Source organism: Lepidochelys kempii, chromosome 9, assembly GCF_965140285.1.
Source record: "Lepidochelys kempii isolate rLepKem1 chromosome 9, rLepKem1.hap1, whole genome shotgun sequence".
NCBI lineage: Eukaryota > Metazoa > Chordata > Testudines > Cheloniidae > Lepidochelys > Lepidochelys kempii.
Genome location: NC_136388.1, coordinates 81,377,216 through 81,393,016, shown reverse-complemented (window position 1 = coordinate 81,393,016; position 15,801 = coordinate 81,377,216). Strand labels below are relative to the sequence as shown.

Genomic DNA, 15,801 nt, shown 5'->3' with positions numbered 1-15,801 from the left:
CTCGTAAGCCTGTGCTTAACTTTCAGTCCCATTCAAGTCAGTGAGGTTTAAACATGTGCTTAAGTGCTTTGGTGAATTAGGGGTCTTATTGAGGGGCATATCTTCAATCCCACAAAGACTTAACTTTAAGCATTTGAATAGTCCTATTGGTTAGTTTGTAGGACCTTACAAAAAATGGTTTGTAGCCTTCATGTCTAATGAGTTGTAGTTATCAGCTGCCAGTGTCTATACCACACTGTGCTGTGATCATGTCAGATCTGTGGATTTACACCAGTGTAACTAAGATCAGAATCTGGCCAACCATTTTCCCAGCATCATGAGCCTTTTAAGCAAATATGGCCATTAGACATCTTTGAGCTGTTACAATGTGGCAGGTTTATGTCCTAACCTTTGAAAACCATGAAGCAATTAATGCAAATTCCATTCTCTGTAAACCCTCTGAAAACACTGTTTCTTTATTTATTTATATTATGCTTCAAGGACAACTTCACATGAGACAACAGATGACACAAAGGAGTCCTGGGCTGTATAAATATAGAATCATTTTATTTTATTTTATTTTGGTTAATAGATACAATACAATTTTCGACTACGTAAGAAAGCGGAGTTTTCAGTGCATACATTCTTCAGCCAGACAGGGACAGGGCACCCAGACATTCCATAGTGATTTGAATAATACCATGGCACTTGCTTAGTTTATTTCCCTTAACTCCATAGTTATTGGGCTTTCCCAGCTTTCATTAACAGCTTTGACAGCTCAAGGTCTAAGGAAAAATTAATTGAATAATAAGGCTGGGCTGGCTCTTGTGAAACAGGATTATCAGGCAGGCAAAGACACTATTTGGTTCCTGCATTCCATGCTAGTCTTCGTGAGTAACCATATCTTTTAAGGAATCATATTTGGTTGGCATGCCAGTGAGCTCTTGCAGTTCAGCCAGGAACTGGGACTTTTTGTCCTTCTACACAATATGGAAACAACACTTGATACAAACAAACCAGAGCTGAGGTCGAACAAGGGAATTCATACCTCTCCTCCTGTTTTCTCCCTCCAATTAATTTTAAGAAGAAGGCCCTATGTTTGAGCTCAGAATTGCATCATCTCCTACAGATCCAGTGCTTTGTAGCATCGTATCTTGTTATGGACATTTTGCTGATGATATTTCATCAGAAACGTTTTATTCCATGGGATTGCCCAGGTGGGACTTGGGAGCTAGAAACCATTAATCAAGACCACACCCTTGTAATTGTATTAAAAGCAGATAACACTTCCCAGGCGAGATGGGACGTGACAAGACAGTGCCACTGCTGAAGATGAAATGTTATTGAGAAGATTTATGTTTTAAGCTTTTGACTAGCTGGTTACAGAGTAAAGTGCCAGTGAACATTCTCCACAATAAATAGGAGGCAGAGAAGAAGTGATAAAGTGCCATGGCCTTTTGAAGGACTCCAGACAACTGCCCAACAAAGTTGCAAGAAAGAGCAGTGTTCACATTAGAGAGAGATCCAAACTGTGGAGTTTGGAGACATTTAGATTTGGATCTCAATACAGATCCAAATTTAACAGGATTTAATGTCCTTATTTGAGCCTACTACAGAGTAAGGCTTGAGACATGAGATTTTCATTTTGATTGGAGGTACCCTAGCACTCAGGGCAGGGGGAGATGGATCCAGTGTCTGAGTTTGGGCCCCCCATCTAGTTAAGATAAAGTGAAAGAGGCAAAGAGTGATCAAACTGTCTGAAAGAGACAGGGGAAACAGATAGACTTCAGCTATAAATTCACCAAATTTTAGCTTGCTGGAGAAGCTCAGTATTTAAATACCCAGAAGAGAAGAAACATATTTTGTTCAGGGAGATGTTACATGGACAGTTTCTGATAGAGATAAAAAAGTCACAGTCCCTAACTCTAGCCAATGTAGGAAGTCTTAGGATGGGAAAAGGTTAAAGTTAAAGGTGGAAAAAAAAAAGTCCTGTTTAGATGATCTAGTCAATCCCCAGCAAGTACAGGATACCTGGGCAATATCAGACTGAAACCAGTTGCACATTTGATCTTAGCCAAAAGGCAGAGAAGAAGCTACTGGGAGAAGCCAGGAGGGAGGCTAAACATGATCTGAACTTTCCATGGAATTAAGTGTTAAGATAAATGGAGAGTAAGGAAAAAGGGGAACCAGGGAATATAGATGTCAAGAAACACCAAAATAATTAGATGGGTCTGGACCACAATCAGGTACCTTATCTTTGGCCTCTTATCTGGCCCCAGGGTTCATCGGGGAGATTCTTTCCCCTGAATGCTCAGAGTCCCTTTGCCTGATACTTTGTGGTTGCTAGGGAAAAACAGAAGGGGAAAGCACCATAAAAAGCCCAGCAGGTTTGCACAGGTTAATAACAGTTGTCGTTAAACTGAATCAGATTAGAAAGGCAGGCGGCCAACTGCCCTCTGGAGTCAAACAGGAATCCCTGAGAAGTCTGAAAAATCAAACATTACAGCACTTAGCAATTTGTCCTCCTCTCTTCCTCCTATCAGTAGATCAGCCTCGGAGTTAGACTAGAAGCTGTGAAAATCCCTCCCCTTTACCTTGAGCTGCACAGCTGATACCTGCAGGAGTGTTACAAGCCCACCAGATTCCTCCCAATCCCTGTTTTCTAACTGAAGCTACGTAACAAAGGGAATAAAGGAGAGCCAAAGATGCTAACAGCCAGAAGGAGAGTCACTATAAACTGGAAATGGGAGGGTACTGTTAACCGAGCCTGGCCCGCAAGCATTAGTGAAATGTTTAGTAAAGATACTTAACTCTGTTACATCAGGGGATCTCCGTCTTTCTCTTGATTAAAATGTTACAGACATATCATATGGAGGAATTGCTATATTTGCCTCTACTGGGTAAACTATATACACCAATGTAAGGAAAGAACAATAATTAAATTAAGGGAGGAGAGGAAAGGACAAACAAAATATTAGTAAATAAAATACAAGACACATACGTGAATAATACTTGTCAGGTAATAGTTCAGCTGGTTGCATTTACTGTGAAAAAGAAAAAGAAACTTCCACTCAAATAAAAGTTGGAAACACATTTGTCCAAATCTTGGTCATTTGCAGTTTTGTTCAGGACACTTCTTAAGTGCATTGAGGCTGACATAAAGGAACCAAACCCTCCCACCCACAGACAGGGATTGTTGTCCTGTTTCCGATGAACTGGGCATCAGGCATGGCTAGCTCTAGATGCCTTCTGATCCTTGAATCACAAAGAGGTCCTCAGTTTTTAGAGGCCCATCCATGGAACCAGCGATTAAAATGGGTATAATTTTGCAGATCTCATGGAGAGTGCACAGGCCTGCATTTCTGTGTTCTCATGTGACATAAAAACAACTGTGATGGATGTTGGCTAAAAGCCATAATAAGACTCTAGATGCAGTACCCCCGTAAATAAAAGCACTCCCTTGGTTCCACTTAGAACACAACCCCTGCATCACTTTGGTTTCATAAAAGCCTCTGCAAATTGTGTTCTGAAGAAAGGTGATGTGAAAAGATGCTGAGTTTTCTTGGAAGCAGTTAATTAGCACAGCAGTGTTTCCAATTTTATTTTAGAAATGGAGAGCACATTTATATACTTGCAACTGTTATTTTTTTCCCTAGGCCTCCTTATATTTAGATTTTGCAAGCAAAAGTTTTTTACACACTGTAATTTTCACACGTTTAAGAGCAAGGTACAACAGCAAAAACTGTCTCACATTGACACTGTTAATGCTAGACCCAGCAGAGTTATATACTGGAGACATTTTTTTCCATTTGTCTTGTGAATAAATTATCTGCAAACCAAGTGCTTTATTATTTGACCAGCTCTATAGATGGTCAATTTAATGTTCACTGAACAACTGATCAAAAGAGCTTTTTGTCACTTTTTAGATAAATTATTCCCCCAATCAGTTTCTCTCATTATTTGACCAGCTCTAGTTAACACATAGTTACTACAATACAAAGAAGTGCAAAAATGACAATAAAGCAATTACAGACCACAACTTCCCAGCAGGTCAAATAGGAACAAGGGGCTTACTAGAGACTCATCTTTGTGAATTACTGCAGATCCCTTTTTTCAAATGGGAACCTGCATGCTTTTTTCAGACTAATTCAGGAACTAAAGAGAACTGGGATTACAATCTGAGGATCCCCCCATTTCAAATGTTTTACCATTCACAGTTAAGAGGGTGCTGGGCTTGGGATTTTTTATTTGTTTTCCCCTGTGATAATACCTGAGTCTTCTTTCATGCTTATTTCAATGTCATCAAGTCTACCTAGTAATTTGAAAATGATTCTAATGTTCTGAGAGTGTTTGGTCTGTTTTCATTATGCTGGAGGAGTTAGGGAAAGATGATCACATTGTTTGCCAGGTGCCTTTTCTTCTTTCGGTTTGTGATCATTTAAAAAGATCTGTCCTCTGAAGGAAAGAGGTAATTGCTAGTTCCAGACCTAGGAAGGGACTGGAGGGCTTTCCTAGGCCTTGGAAAAATCCCCAGGGAGAAAATTAATGTAAAGCTCCTTTTCCCAGGTTATAATTTCGGAGGTTACAGGCTTGACTGTCAATGAGCATCTTTCTCAGCCTTGCTTTAGACTTGAGATCCTAGTTGCTTTACTCCTGCCTAAATTTGTAATGTCAGCTGAGATTACTTCACAGTGCATTAAATTACAAGGATTACTTGCTTACTTGTGAGGTTGCTGAAAGGAGGACATGGGTGTGCATGCTGGCAAATCTACAACCCCCCTGCTGCACACAGCATGTGGGGGGTGAGGGGCAGGTCACTTTGAATTTCTCGGCTATGTAGATCCGGGATCCAGCCAGGCCTGGATAAGCAGACTGCGAAAAGTTTTCATTTACCCGCTTAGGGCATTACACACCACACTAGCAAGGTGGTTAGGCTGCATGGGCCCCAGCAGTATGAACCTAAATGTCAGATTGCTCCTGGTGTGGTACAGGTTGGTATTCCAAAAATCAAACTGTGTTTGGCATCAGCAGTGGAATCTAGGGGAAGTGCTTTCTTTAAAGATGTGTCCAGAAGCTAAACAGAAAAATTGTGTTAAAGTGTTTGTGTCCTAGTGGTATATGGCCTGCATTGAGTGCACACAAACATAGGACAATTTATTTATCTAAATTTATAAAGTCCCTATCCAAAGACCTAGGGTGCCGAACAATCATTATAAAATAGTGCACTAAAATAAATTGTTGTTCCCACAAAGGAAAAACCTGGGGAAATAGATGAGCTCTGTAGTGTGCCCAGAATGCAACCAAATCCAGGTTTTCTACGGGTACTCAGAGTGCCCATGCTCTGTGTATGTTGTATGGTTTCAAGGACGGATCCCAGAAGATGTACAAACACCATTAGAATACCAACCATAAGCAAAACAATTTGGATATTTCAAATACATTTTGGGAGGGACAAGGAGATCCCCATGTTTTTAAAATAATGTATGGTTTCAAAATCCACATATCAGTGTTTGGGGCTGCAGTTCTTAACTGCTCCCCTGACAGCATCTGAGCGTATAATCCTTGCAGGGTCTACGTGTGGCCAGCAGAATCAATACTGTTTCCACACCTGACCTGATTTGACCCTCAGTGACTTGTATGGAATGAGCAAAAAGGGATTGACATACCTTGCACGTCTGCAATTGCCACTGAACAGTCCCCGTGTGGGGAGTAAGGAGTGGGGGCACTTTTGGGCTGCAGCTCCTATTTTTGATTCTGGTCTGTTAACTAGATAAGCTGAAATATACCTTTAAGGTAGCTGCTCTTTAAGGGTTTCCATTCATATCAAGGACATTGTCAGTTTCCTTCTCTTTTTACCCTAGTCCTTTTAAAGAGCCTGTACAAATGATGGAGGCATGTGAGAATCCAGCATTGTTGAAAGAGGTGCAAAGATGGAACTGGGCTGATTACACTGGAGGGGCAGAATAGTGGATGACGGAGTTGTAGTCGGGCGGTGGGCTGTGGCATTCCAGGTTTGGATCCATGGGCAGGAGGACTGAGTCTTCCAGTGTGAAGTCTATGGTGTCCTCATCAGTCTGTACTGCTGGCTGGTATTTCACAATCTCATGCTCTGATAACATGGATTCTTTGCTCTTGCTGACAGCTCTCTGCCTGTTTAAAACAAAGACAAACAATTCAGACCCTTTTCTTATAAAGCTTTGCTCTTATCTGTCATTGGCCTAATATCTGTCGTTCCAGGATCTCAAAATGCATTACTGAACTGACCCTCACAGCACCCCTGTCAGACACGTAACTGTTATCCCCATTTTACAGATGGGGGGACTGAGTTTGTGTCTTGCTCAAGGTTGCTCAGAGATTCAATAGCAGAGTCGGGAATAATATCTAGGAGTCCTTATACCCTGTGTCTTTCACTAACCACGAGCCACCCTGCAAGGTACTGTATGTATCTTGGTTATAAATGCTCCTGTCATTGTTCTGACATCAGGTCAGGGAACGTGACATTTTGAAAGCAGAATCATGAGCTATGGTTTTTCTTTAAGTACAGTAAAAACTGGGATTAATGAATAATCTATGACATGCTTTGATTTATAATAATGTGGAGAGCACAAGGGCACTTTACATACTTTGTAACCCTTTAAAACTACAGAACAGTCTTTCAGCTAAGTTGCATGATGCCCAAACTGGTATCCTGCAGTTGGTGCTATTCAAGAGACCCTGTTTTGATTCCCAGCTGCCTTCTTTTACTCTAGAGCAGTGGTTCTCAACCTATTTACCATTGTGGGCCACATATGGGCTCAAAATGTGTTATGTGGGCGGTATCCAATACTACCTGTATGGCCCTGACGATGTCACCTGGGGTCTGTGCTGATTGGGCTGCAGGTGGCACCCAGGCCACAGGTTGAGAACCACTGCTCTAGGTGATGGTGTGGAGAAATAAACAATTTATGCCGCTAAATAGCAACCCCTATTGGTAGAACTAGAACTCCAAAGGGAGTGTGGACCAGTCTTCATTAGATGCCATCACATGGTGGCTTTGAAGAGAGGTTCACTTGAACCCCAAAAAGGTAATTATATGCAACCTCAGAAATAATATTTTGCTCATCTATAGCACCTTCCACCCGAGGAATTCAACGCATGTTTGTGGAGGAGATTTGGATAATTCAGAGATGGTGGTAATAAAGATCCAGATCTGGAAGTGGTTCTCTGAACTTGTCCACTGTTGTTAGGACTCTGTAACTAACTGATCTGAATCTTTTTGCAATAATCCATAATTGCAAACTGACTCTGATCATGGCATTCCTCGTGTCTCACTTCAAAATGACTCCTGAACATGCTAGGGAGAGTTTAAAATGAACCAATTATATAATGCTCAGACAGTAGGAGAACACATATCATGTGTACAGGTAAATAGCTACTTTCTAATGGCCTTGAAACAGAAACAGTCTTCAGGAGAAATTTGACTATTTATTATTATTTTATATATATTGCAGTAGTGCAGAGTGAGCCCAGTCATATTCCCAGATCCTGTAAGTGCTAGATACTGTACAAACACAAAACAAGAGGAAAGTCCCTGGCCCAAGGATCTTACAATCCAAATATAAGAGATGGGCCAACAGATACATACAACAAACAGAGGGAGCGCAAAGAAACTATGAGATAAAACTGGTCAGTATGAAAAGCTCTAGTCACTGCACACCAGCTGTTTAATCACTGGTGCATGTTTTTGTAGGCATCGTGATAGAGGAAAATACTGATCGCAGCATCATGAGTCAGCCTACCTCACACCCAGCACTCCTTCCCATTTGTAAACAGACTATGGCTGATTGAGGATGGAGGTGTGACCCTGCTTTATAGAATCATAGAAATGTAGGGCTGGAAGGGACGTGAAGAGGTTGAGGCAGGATTAAGTCAACATGGACCATCCCTGACAGGTGTTTGTCCAACCTGTTCTTAAAAACCTCCAATGATGGGGCTTCTACAACCTCCCTTGCAAGCCTAGTTCAGAATTTAACTATTCTAGTTAGAAAGATTTTCCTAATATCTAACCTAAATCTCCCTTGCTGCAGATTAAGCCCATTACTTCTTGACCTACCTTCAGTGAACATGGAGAATAATTGATGACCATCCCCTTTATAACAACCCTTAACATATTTGGAGACTGTTATCAGGTCCCCCTCTGTCTTCTTTTCTTAAGACTAAACATGCCAACTTTTTTAACCTTTCCTCACAGGTCAGGTTTCCTAAGCCTTTTATAATTTTTGTTGCTCTCCTCTGGACGTGTTCCAATTTGTCCACATCTTTCTTAAAGTGTGGCACCCAGAACTGGACAATGTACTCCAGTTGAGGCCTCACCAGTGCCAGGTAGAGTAGAACAATTACTGCCTGTCTCACATGATTTTCCTGTTAGTACACCCCAGAATTATATTAGCCTTTTTCACAATTGCATCACCTTGTTGGCTCACATTCAACCTTTTCTGCAGTTGAGCAGATTTTCCCACTGTTTTCCCTCTTAAGTGTTTATGTTCTGGAACACTTGGTTGAAAAACAAACCAGCAGGAGACTCAGTTGGTCCAATGATTAGGTCACTAGTGAAGGACTTAGGAGACCTGGGTTCAAGTCCCTGTTGTGCCCAACACTTTCGGTGTGACCTCGAGATGGAGATAATTGTACTTCCATGCGTCACAGGCTAAATTCATTAAAACTTGTAAGGTCTGTTCATGTACTATGGTAATGGGGACTATTTAAATATCTAAGATAGCTAGACCCAGCCCAGACTTAACAAGGAGGTTGCTGCTGGGGACAACACACTCATAATATTCCTATTTTTCATTTTCTGTTGTCCTCATTCTTCCTGTCGCCTTCTGTCTCTGGTTTCAGTACAGAGGGGAAAATGTCTTTTTCTCCAGAAAGGGAGCTAATATCTCTCAATAAATTATGATACGATAACCTTAGAAGATCTGGTCTCTTGCCTTGAAATCCTGAGCCTGTCCAGGAACTGAAGTTCGCTGTGAGCTACAAGTGTCACCAGCCTGGCTAGTAGAATCAGTATTGGTGTTTTCATTGTCAATGCTAATTGTTCTGGAGAGGTGCAGGCAGGCACGTCTTGTATATTGTATTGGCTCAGGTAATGTATCGGCTTGTGTGTATGTGCACCAGTCAGTTTATAATGGTCACTTTTGAGTCATTCAGTCCTGTAATTCTCCGTTGTTTGGTGAGTTTGTGTGTGTGTTGGATGATACTTTGAATATGCCAATCTATGAAGGGATTCATTCTAAGCCAGTAGCACTTGAGATGTTGAGTCAAATTCAGCCATCATATGAACAGGTGCAACTTCCTTCGACTTCAATGGGAGATGCGTCATTTTACAGCAGGGTCTATTTTGGTCTGATGTGGTTGTCCTCCCCAAAATGTCAGTACATCCTGCTCAAACTCAAGACAGGAAAATGAACCCACGATTCCTGCATGGTGATGCAGAGATCTAACCACTAGGATGCTTCTTGCATCTCTTCAATAAACTCCAATCCTGAGACTTCCAGGGTACAGAGAAGTAAACTGTGCAGACAAACTCTGCTGTGCTGGCCTCTTAGATCTGGACTAGGAGTTGAACTCAAATTCCTTGCATGGCAATGCAGATCATTACTCACTAGGTTGCCGCTCATGACTGAAATAAGCTATAACCCTGAGAGTTCCAGCAATGTGACAGTCTTTTATTATCAAAATCTAAATTCTCTTCTTTCTCATTGTCCAGAGGAAAACACCAGCGGGAATTTCTTCAAAATGCCATACATTTGCCAGCTTTTCCATCTCCTCTCTTTAGATAGATTCTCCCTCTGGAATAAGCGGCAGAACTGTCTCTCTGCTCTACTGTTTATTTATGTACTTTTCTTTTATTACGTAGCCCTGTTGACTCTTGTCAGCTGACTCCACAGACATTCTGGCTTTTAATTTCCAGGTATTAAAGTTGTCAATGGAGACAAGGAGAAGCACGAAAGTATCTGTTTAACTTGGCCCTCGGCCTGTGTGCCTTGGAGTGCCAGATAAAAGAAATTTTATTAGGGTTTAGTTTGGCCACACAATGAGAAACTTTCAGACCCTTGCTGGCTTCCACCAAGTGTTCTCCTTGTGTTTCTGTCCCATCTACAGCAGGGGACTGCATCTGGGAATAGCTCTGTCTGTCACCTAAATCACACTGATGTCTGAAGAGAGACTTAAACAGTGACATTTAATATTCGCTCCCAAGCCAGAGAAATGATGAGTTTGATCTGAAGTGAGTTCTGTGATTAACCATCTATGGCAAATTGAAATGCAATTAACTTTCAGAAATGTTCCTTTCATGCAAAATGCATGTCCTAAATTAAAACAATCCAGAGGTCTTTACATTTTACCTTTTAATGCTCTAGAATGAAATGTCAGTAAATATAGTCTTTTCTTGCTCAGCAGGAGGGAAATGTACATATGCTTGGAATATATATTGTAGTGGTAGGCTGCAGTTTCCTTGTTCTGACTGTCCTTGAAATCTCATTTGCTACATAGAAACTGCCACATTGGATCAGACAGTTGGTCCATCTAGTCTGGCATCCTGCCTCCAGTAGTGGCCAGTACCCATTGCTTCAGAGGAAAGCAAAACCCCTCTTATAATTATGCTCCGAGTCAATTGTGCAATGTTGCATGGGAGGGAAAAATCCTTCCTGAGCCACACAGGTGAATAGTTTAAGGCCCAAAGCATGATGAGATTTAACTACTCATAGTATTACGTAGCTACAAATGTTAATAATGGTTCATACAATGACCTAATCCTGTTAAAATTCAGCCACAGTATTTACCTCAGTGAATTCCACAGGTTGACCTTTAGGTTGGCTGCCTAAAGAAGTATTTTCCTTTATTGATTCTGCCTTCACTAACCTTTACTTTTAAATGACCTCTTCTCCTATGAAAGGAGAGAGTAGAAAGAAGGGACTGGTTAGTTTTCACTATGCCCTTCATAATGCTGAATATCTCAATCAAGTCCAGTGGGGAGGACTGTGTGGGGAGGGTGAGTTCCACCTAAAATACATTTTGAAATTGGCCCAAGACAGTAACATCTTATACAGGGACCAATACAAAAATTCTTGAATTTGTGCCTGTAGGAATTTGTTACATTTTGAGAAGGGTGGTGGTGGAATCTGAACACTGCCATTTCCACACTCAAAACACGAAAAGTGCCACTTTTCTCAGGTGCAAGTTTGTATTCAGTGCTAGTTGGGGAAACACTTGTTTCACACCCACATGATACACTTGTGAGACTGTGCCTAGCACACATTATACACTCAGTTCTGGGCTCCTCTGCACCAGGAAGATGGCTACAAACTGGAGAGGTTTAAGTGTAGAGCAACAAAAATGATTAAGGCACTGGAGGAACTAACTTATGAAGGAAGATTAGAAGAAAGCAAATATATAGCTTGGCTAACCAGTGACTCATGGGGACATGCTAATCATGCCTTCAGGCTTTCTTTCTACAGTGCCCATACCCTGGTGCCTAAACCCTCTTTGTAAATTGTAAATACCCACAGAGGGAGTTGATAGGTTTATAATTAAGGGCCTGTCTACTCTATTAGTAGAAACTTGTCAAAGGACCATACTACAAAACACTTGTGTCCTGTAATTGTAATGTAAAGGCACAGCCCTCAGTGACAGGAGCTGGATGCTGCATCTCGGAGCCTGCAGCACATCAGCTGAGACCCAGTCAGGTGGGGTCAGGGTGCTCAGCCAAGATTAGCCCGACTAATTTTTTAAGAGCAACCGAGCGTCATTAGATCAGACAATAAAACCCCCAAACAAACCCCATACCCAAGCAAAAGCCAAGCCTGCTATAGATCTTAATAATAACTTGATTAAAGAGTCTCCAGGAGGATTTTAAAGCAGTGCTTGGTGCTGGCATATTAATGTTACAAGATGAAACCTGACACTCTATCCTCATCCTTATGTCCCACACTTCCTCGAATGCTGATTTAGATGTAGTCCCTTTTTTGCTCTCATAAAGCCAACGTAAAATGCTTCTGACTTCAGAAATAGTTATTACTTGTCTAACAGGATTCCCAGGCCCAAGGTATCAGATTCAGCCTCAGTAAACTCTTGACACCAGCAAGTAGTGTTGCCAACTTTTCAACTTGACAGAGCAAGCAAATGCAAGACAAATAAACAGTGAGATTTCGGCAAAAAATAATAAACGCAGCCACCCTGGTTTAGAAAACATGCTAAGCCTTTGAAAGATTTTGGGTAAGAAGAGGATGACTGTTTGAAATGGGTCCAGGGTAAATGTTTTTGATAGAGAGAGATACACAATTAACAAGGGTGACATTATCTCCCCCACTAAACTAACACTCTTCTCTGACCTCTCCAAGCCATTTGGAGAATATTACAAGTGCTTCTCAGGGATGTTTTTCATGTTACGGGCGTGTAGGATCAAGGGATGACTTGTCCTGAAATGAAAGGATGCCAAGACCTTCCATAATTAATATCTAAATGAACATACCACTTGGGCCACAGAGATTCTGCAAGATAGTTTAAAAAAAGAGTCTGGCAAAAGGATCTTCTCAGCTGGGGTGAACTTCGAATGTTGAATGGAAAAACAGGCCAAGGACAAACACTCCTCTGTCCGCCATGAGATTGCCGGAGTCCTGAGAATGAGGTGGGTATGGATGCTGCTTGCTGCAGGCCTTGGCTCTAGATTAGATTAGATTTCTATCCAAATGCCCATGTGTGGACTGGTTGACACAGGAAGTACCTGGTCTACAGTTACAAATGGAATACCAAAAAAGATCTGGATTTAGAAGACCAGATATCCAGCTGGGGATATTTAATTGGAGCATATATTAAATGAAGTCAGTGGAATTAAACCAATTGACACTAACTCAGGATCTGGTCCAGTGTCCAGTTCAGAAGTTTTATTTGAGGCTTGAACCTTTACAGAGCTGGGCTGGAAATCTCACGAGAATAAATTCACTTCTGGGGTTTCTAATGTGTTTGCTTCTGAATGGCAATGCCATTAGAGAGCAGCCTGGCATGTGGGAATTTGGTGCTTCCGATGTCTGCTGAAAACCTGAAGGGGCAGGAAAGAAAAATCCACCAGCTACTCATCTGAACACTTCTGAATCTCAGAAACAAAAAAGTTTCATTCAAACATGATTCTAAAAAAATGGGCAAATATCATCAGGGGAGGGCAGGTTTTATTTGAATCAATGCATCCACCCCTTGTGTGCATGTAGACACAGAACTTTGTGAGGATGCCTGCTGTCCCTTTTTAGGTACAATATTGGGTCCTTAATTCTCCCGCTGTCCTGCAGAATGAATTCTGCTGAACACACTGAGTTCCTTTCCTGCAGGACAAGCGGAATTTGAAAGCTTACATCAGTTCTGCAAGGATAACATGAGCCTGCTCTGTAACTTTTATCACATATCACAGACTGAGTCTACTCCTCCGAACGATAACTGGGACTTCATGGAGCTGAAGTGTGAAAAGCCAAGGCAAGCTTCCGTCATCCCTCCTCTCTGTCTGTCTGTCAGGAGCAAGTCAGTAGTCCCTCTCAAGTACTGACTGTTGCGCTCCGACTGTGCACTCTCTGAAATGAGCCTGCTAACACTATACAGAAGCAGTGCAAGCTTCTCCCGATATACCACACCTCACAAAGAAGGTCAACTGTGTTCTGTGGGGAATTGTAGAAAATACCATTGTAGACAAGCTGTGTTGAATTTAATAGGGAGAAGCCAAGTCAATAGGGTTCTATCTGTCTTAGATACTACAGTATAGGTCTTACAGAAAACTCCAAGCAGTTTGGTTGAAATTCATTGTCAATTCCTAACTAACTGAACAGAGAATGAGATCCTTGCCACAGATTCTTTTGAAGAACTCTGTAGCAGAGATACTATTCTCTATTAGATTCTGTAGGCTGACTCCAAAAACCTATATAAGGGTTAATATTTTCTATAGGACTTTTTTTATAAGAGTGGAGATGGAAAAGACCTGTTCAGTCCCCCAGGCGTGCTCCCCCCCAACAATGCCTGATTGTTCTTTGCAGGGAGATGCAGAGCAAGAAGCCAAAGGCTGTTTGCTTTCTGAAAAATACAATTCTAGTGTGATCGGTTTTAATGGCCTTTGCTATGAGTGGACAAACACCCCTGTTCCACGTTGGCCCAATCCCTATGTGGAACCCAAATCTGCAAAGACTGATCGATAGGCTCCTGATAGTAGCAGACGGGAGAGTGAGAGGGTGTTGGGGACTTAAGTGGGCGACCGTGGGAAGAGGGAAGGACAGGACGAGGGGATTGTCATGGAGAAGGAAGTCTGGAGATCTTGGTTCTGAAACACATACAAGCCTTTTAGTGCTTATCCCAATTTTCTCATTTTTTCATCACTAGTGTTCTGGAAAGATCCATCTCATCCTTTACGTCCACAGTAGGCTGACATAGGTCTGGTAGGCACTGACATATTTATAAGGGCTTTTCCTCTGCTTGTCTCTGGTACTATAAAGTTTGGCTAGTTCTCGAAATTGTCCCACCCGTAAATAGGAACATTAGAAAGAGGCAGGGAAACGTTAACATACTCCTAATATATTCACTATCCTTATACTCCCATATTATGTTTGCCACTTGCACCACATTTGTGGCTCTTAGGGGTTAGACCCTGAAATAAACCAACTTTATTTGAAAGCCTGACCCCTCTTTGAATATGATGATTCAGAAGCATGAGGCAGCTTCTCCTTTGGAAAAAGAGTTAATTTGATTAGTGGCGCATCCTGTGCTGAGGTTGATGAAATTGGTTTTCGAGCTTCATCTGACTAATTAATGTTCACACTGTGAGCAGGGAAACACATGTATGAAAGCCCCGCTAGAGGAACAGCTTTCTTTTCAGAAGTCTGGGACTGTGTTTTATATGCAAACTGGTACCTCTTTTCTCTATGCTGTGACCAAAACTGAACTGCGCCTCTTCAGTTTGAACTGTATTAACCATCCTCTTTCTGTTGTAATCCTGAAGCCCCGAGCTGCTGGCGCTGCAGACTAAGTGTTCCATTTGGAATCAGAAGCTTTTTTTTTTTTTAACAACCTTTTCTGGACAGGACACTGACTCCAAAGAAATGTTCCCAAAGTACTCACGCTAGAGCCATAATCCCATAAGGCCAGGAGCGAATTTCCAGCCTCTTCAGGCTTTTCATCTCATCCGATGTCAGCACCATCCCGCTATCCGACTCGCTCTCCTGTAGAGTGAAAGGAACGGGACATCAGTAACATGGTAACTGCAAAGGACAGCACTGCAGCTCTGCCGCATTCACAGCAAGTGATGGAGAGTTTGTACTGGGCAGCAATGAAAGCCACCGGAGAAGGAAGAGCAAAGGGGCCAGTTCAAACACCAAGGTCCAGCTGGAGTCTATCCTTCTCTCACTTACTCTTCTGAAGCATTTTTTTGTGCTGTGATAGGGGCCAGACTCTCAGTCCTGCAGGCTGAATTCCCTCATTTGTCCACAAAGCAGGTGAAGCCCAGGCAGGAGCAGTGCCAGGTTTCCTCATCCCTGGAGAGGCCACCCCTACGTGGGGTTGAGGCTCCAAGGCCAGTTCAGTTACCGGTCCCTCAGGCACTGACTGCCAACAAGGAAGTCATTTGTAGAGGTGATTCTTTTTTTTTCCCTTTAGGTACACATTAGTGTACTAGGAGCTGGAGTGAGACCTACCAACACATTCCACACACAGCACCAAAGAGTCTTCACATGGGCATTTGCCAAGCTGGGTTGGACTCAAATCAACAACCTACAGCACTAACGCTCTGTATTATGGCCCCCAGTCAGCAAAAGC

General features: G+C 42.1%; 1 protein-coding gene across 2 annotated transcripts in view; it reads right to left on the bottom strand.

The window, feature by feature from the left end:
• Positions 1 to 529: 529 nt before the first annotated feature.
• Positions 530 to 15,801, bottom strand: part of LOC140917713 (vascular endothelial growth factor receptor kdr-like) — a 182,627-nt gene continuing 167,355 nt past the window's right edge. For both annotated transcript variants that reach the window (XM_073361074.2, XM_073361075.2), the window contains exons 29-30: positions 15,109 to 15,209; positions 530 to 6,129 (exon numbers count right to left, since the gene is read on the bottom strand). In XM_073361074.2, coding sequence (XP_073217175.1) covers positions 5,925 to 6,129; positions 15,109 to 15,209 — 306 coding nt within the window. In that variant the 3' untranslated portion in view covers positions 530 to 5,924. The remainder of the gene's footprint in view (positions 6,130 to 15,108; positions 15,210 to 15,801) is intronic.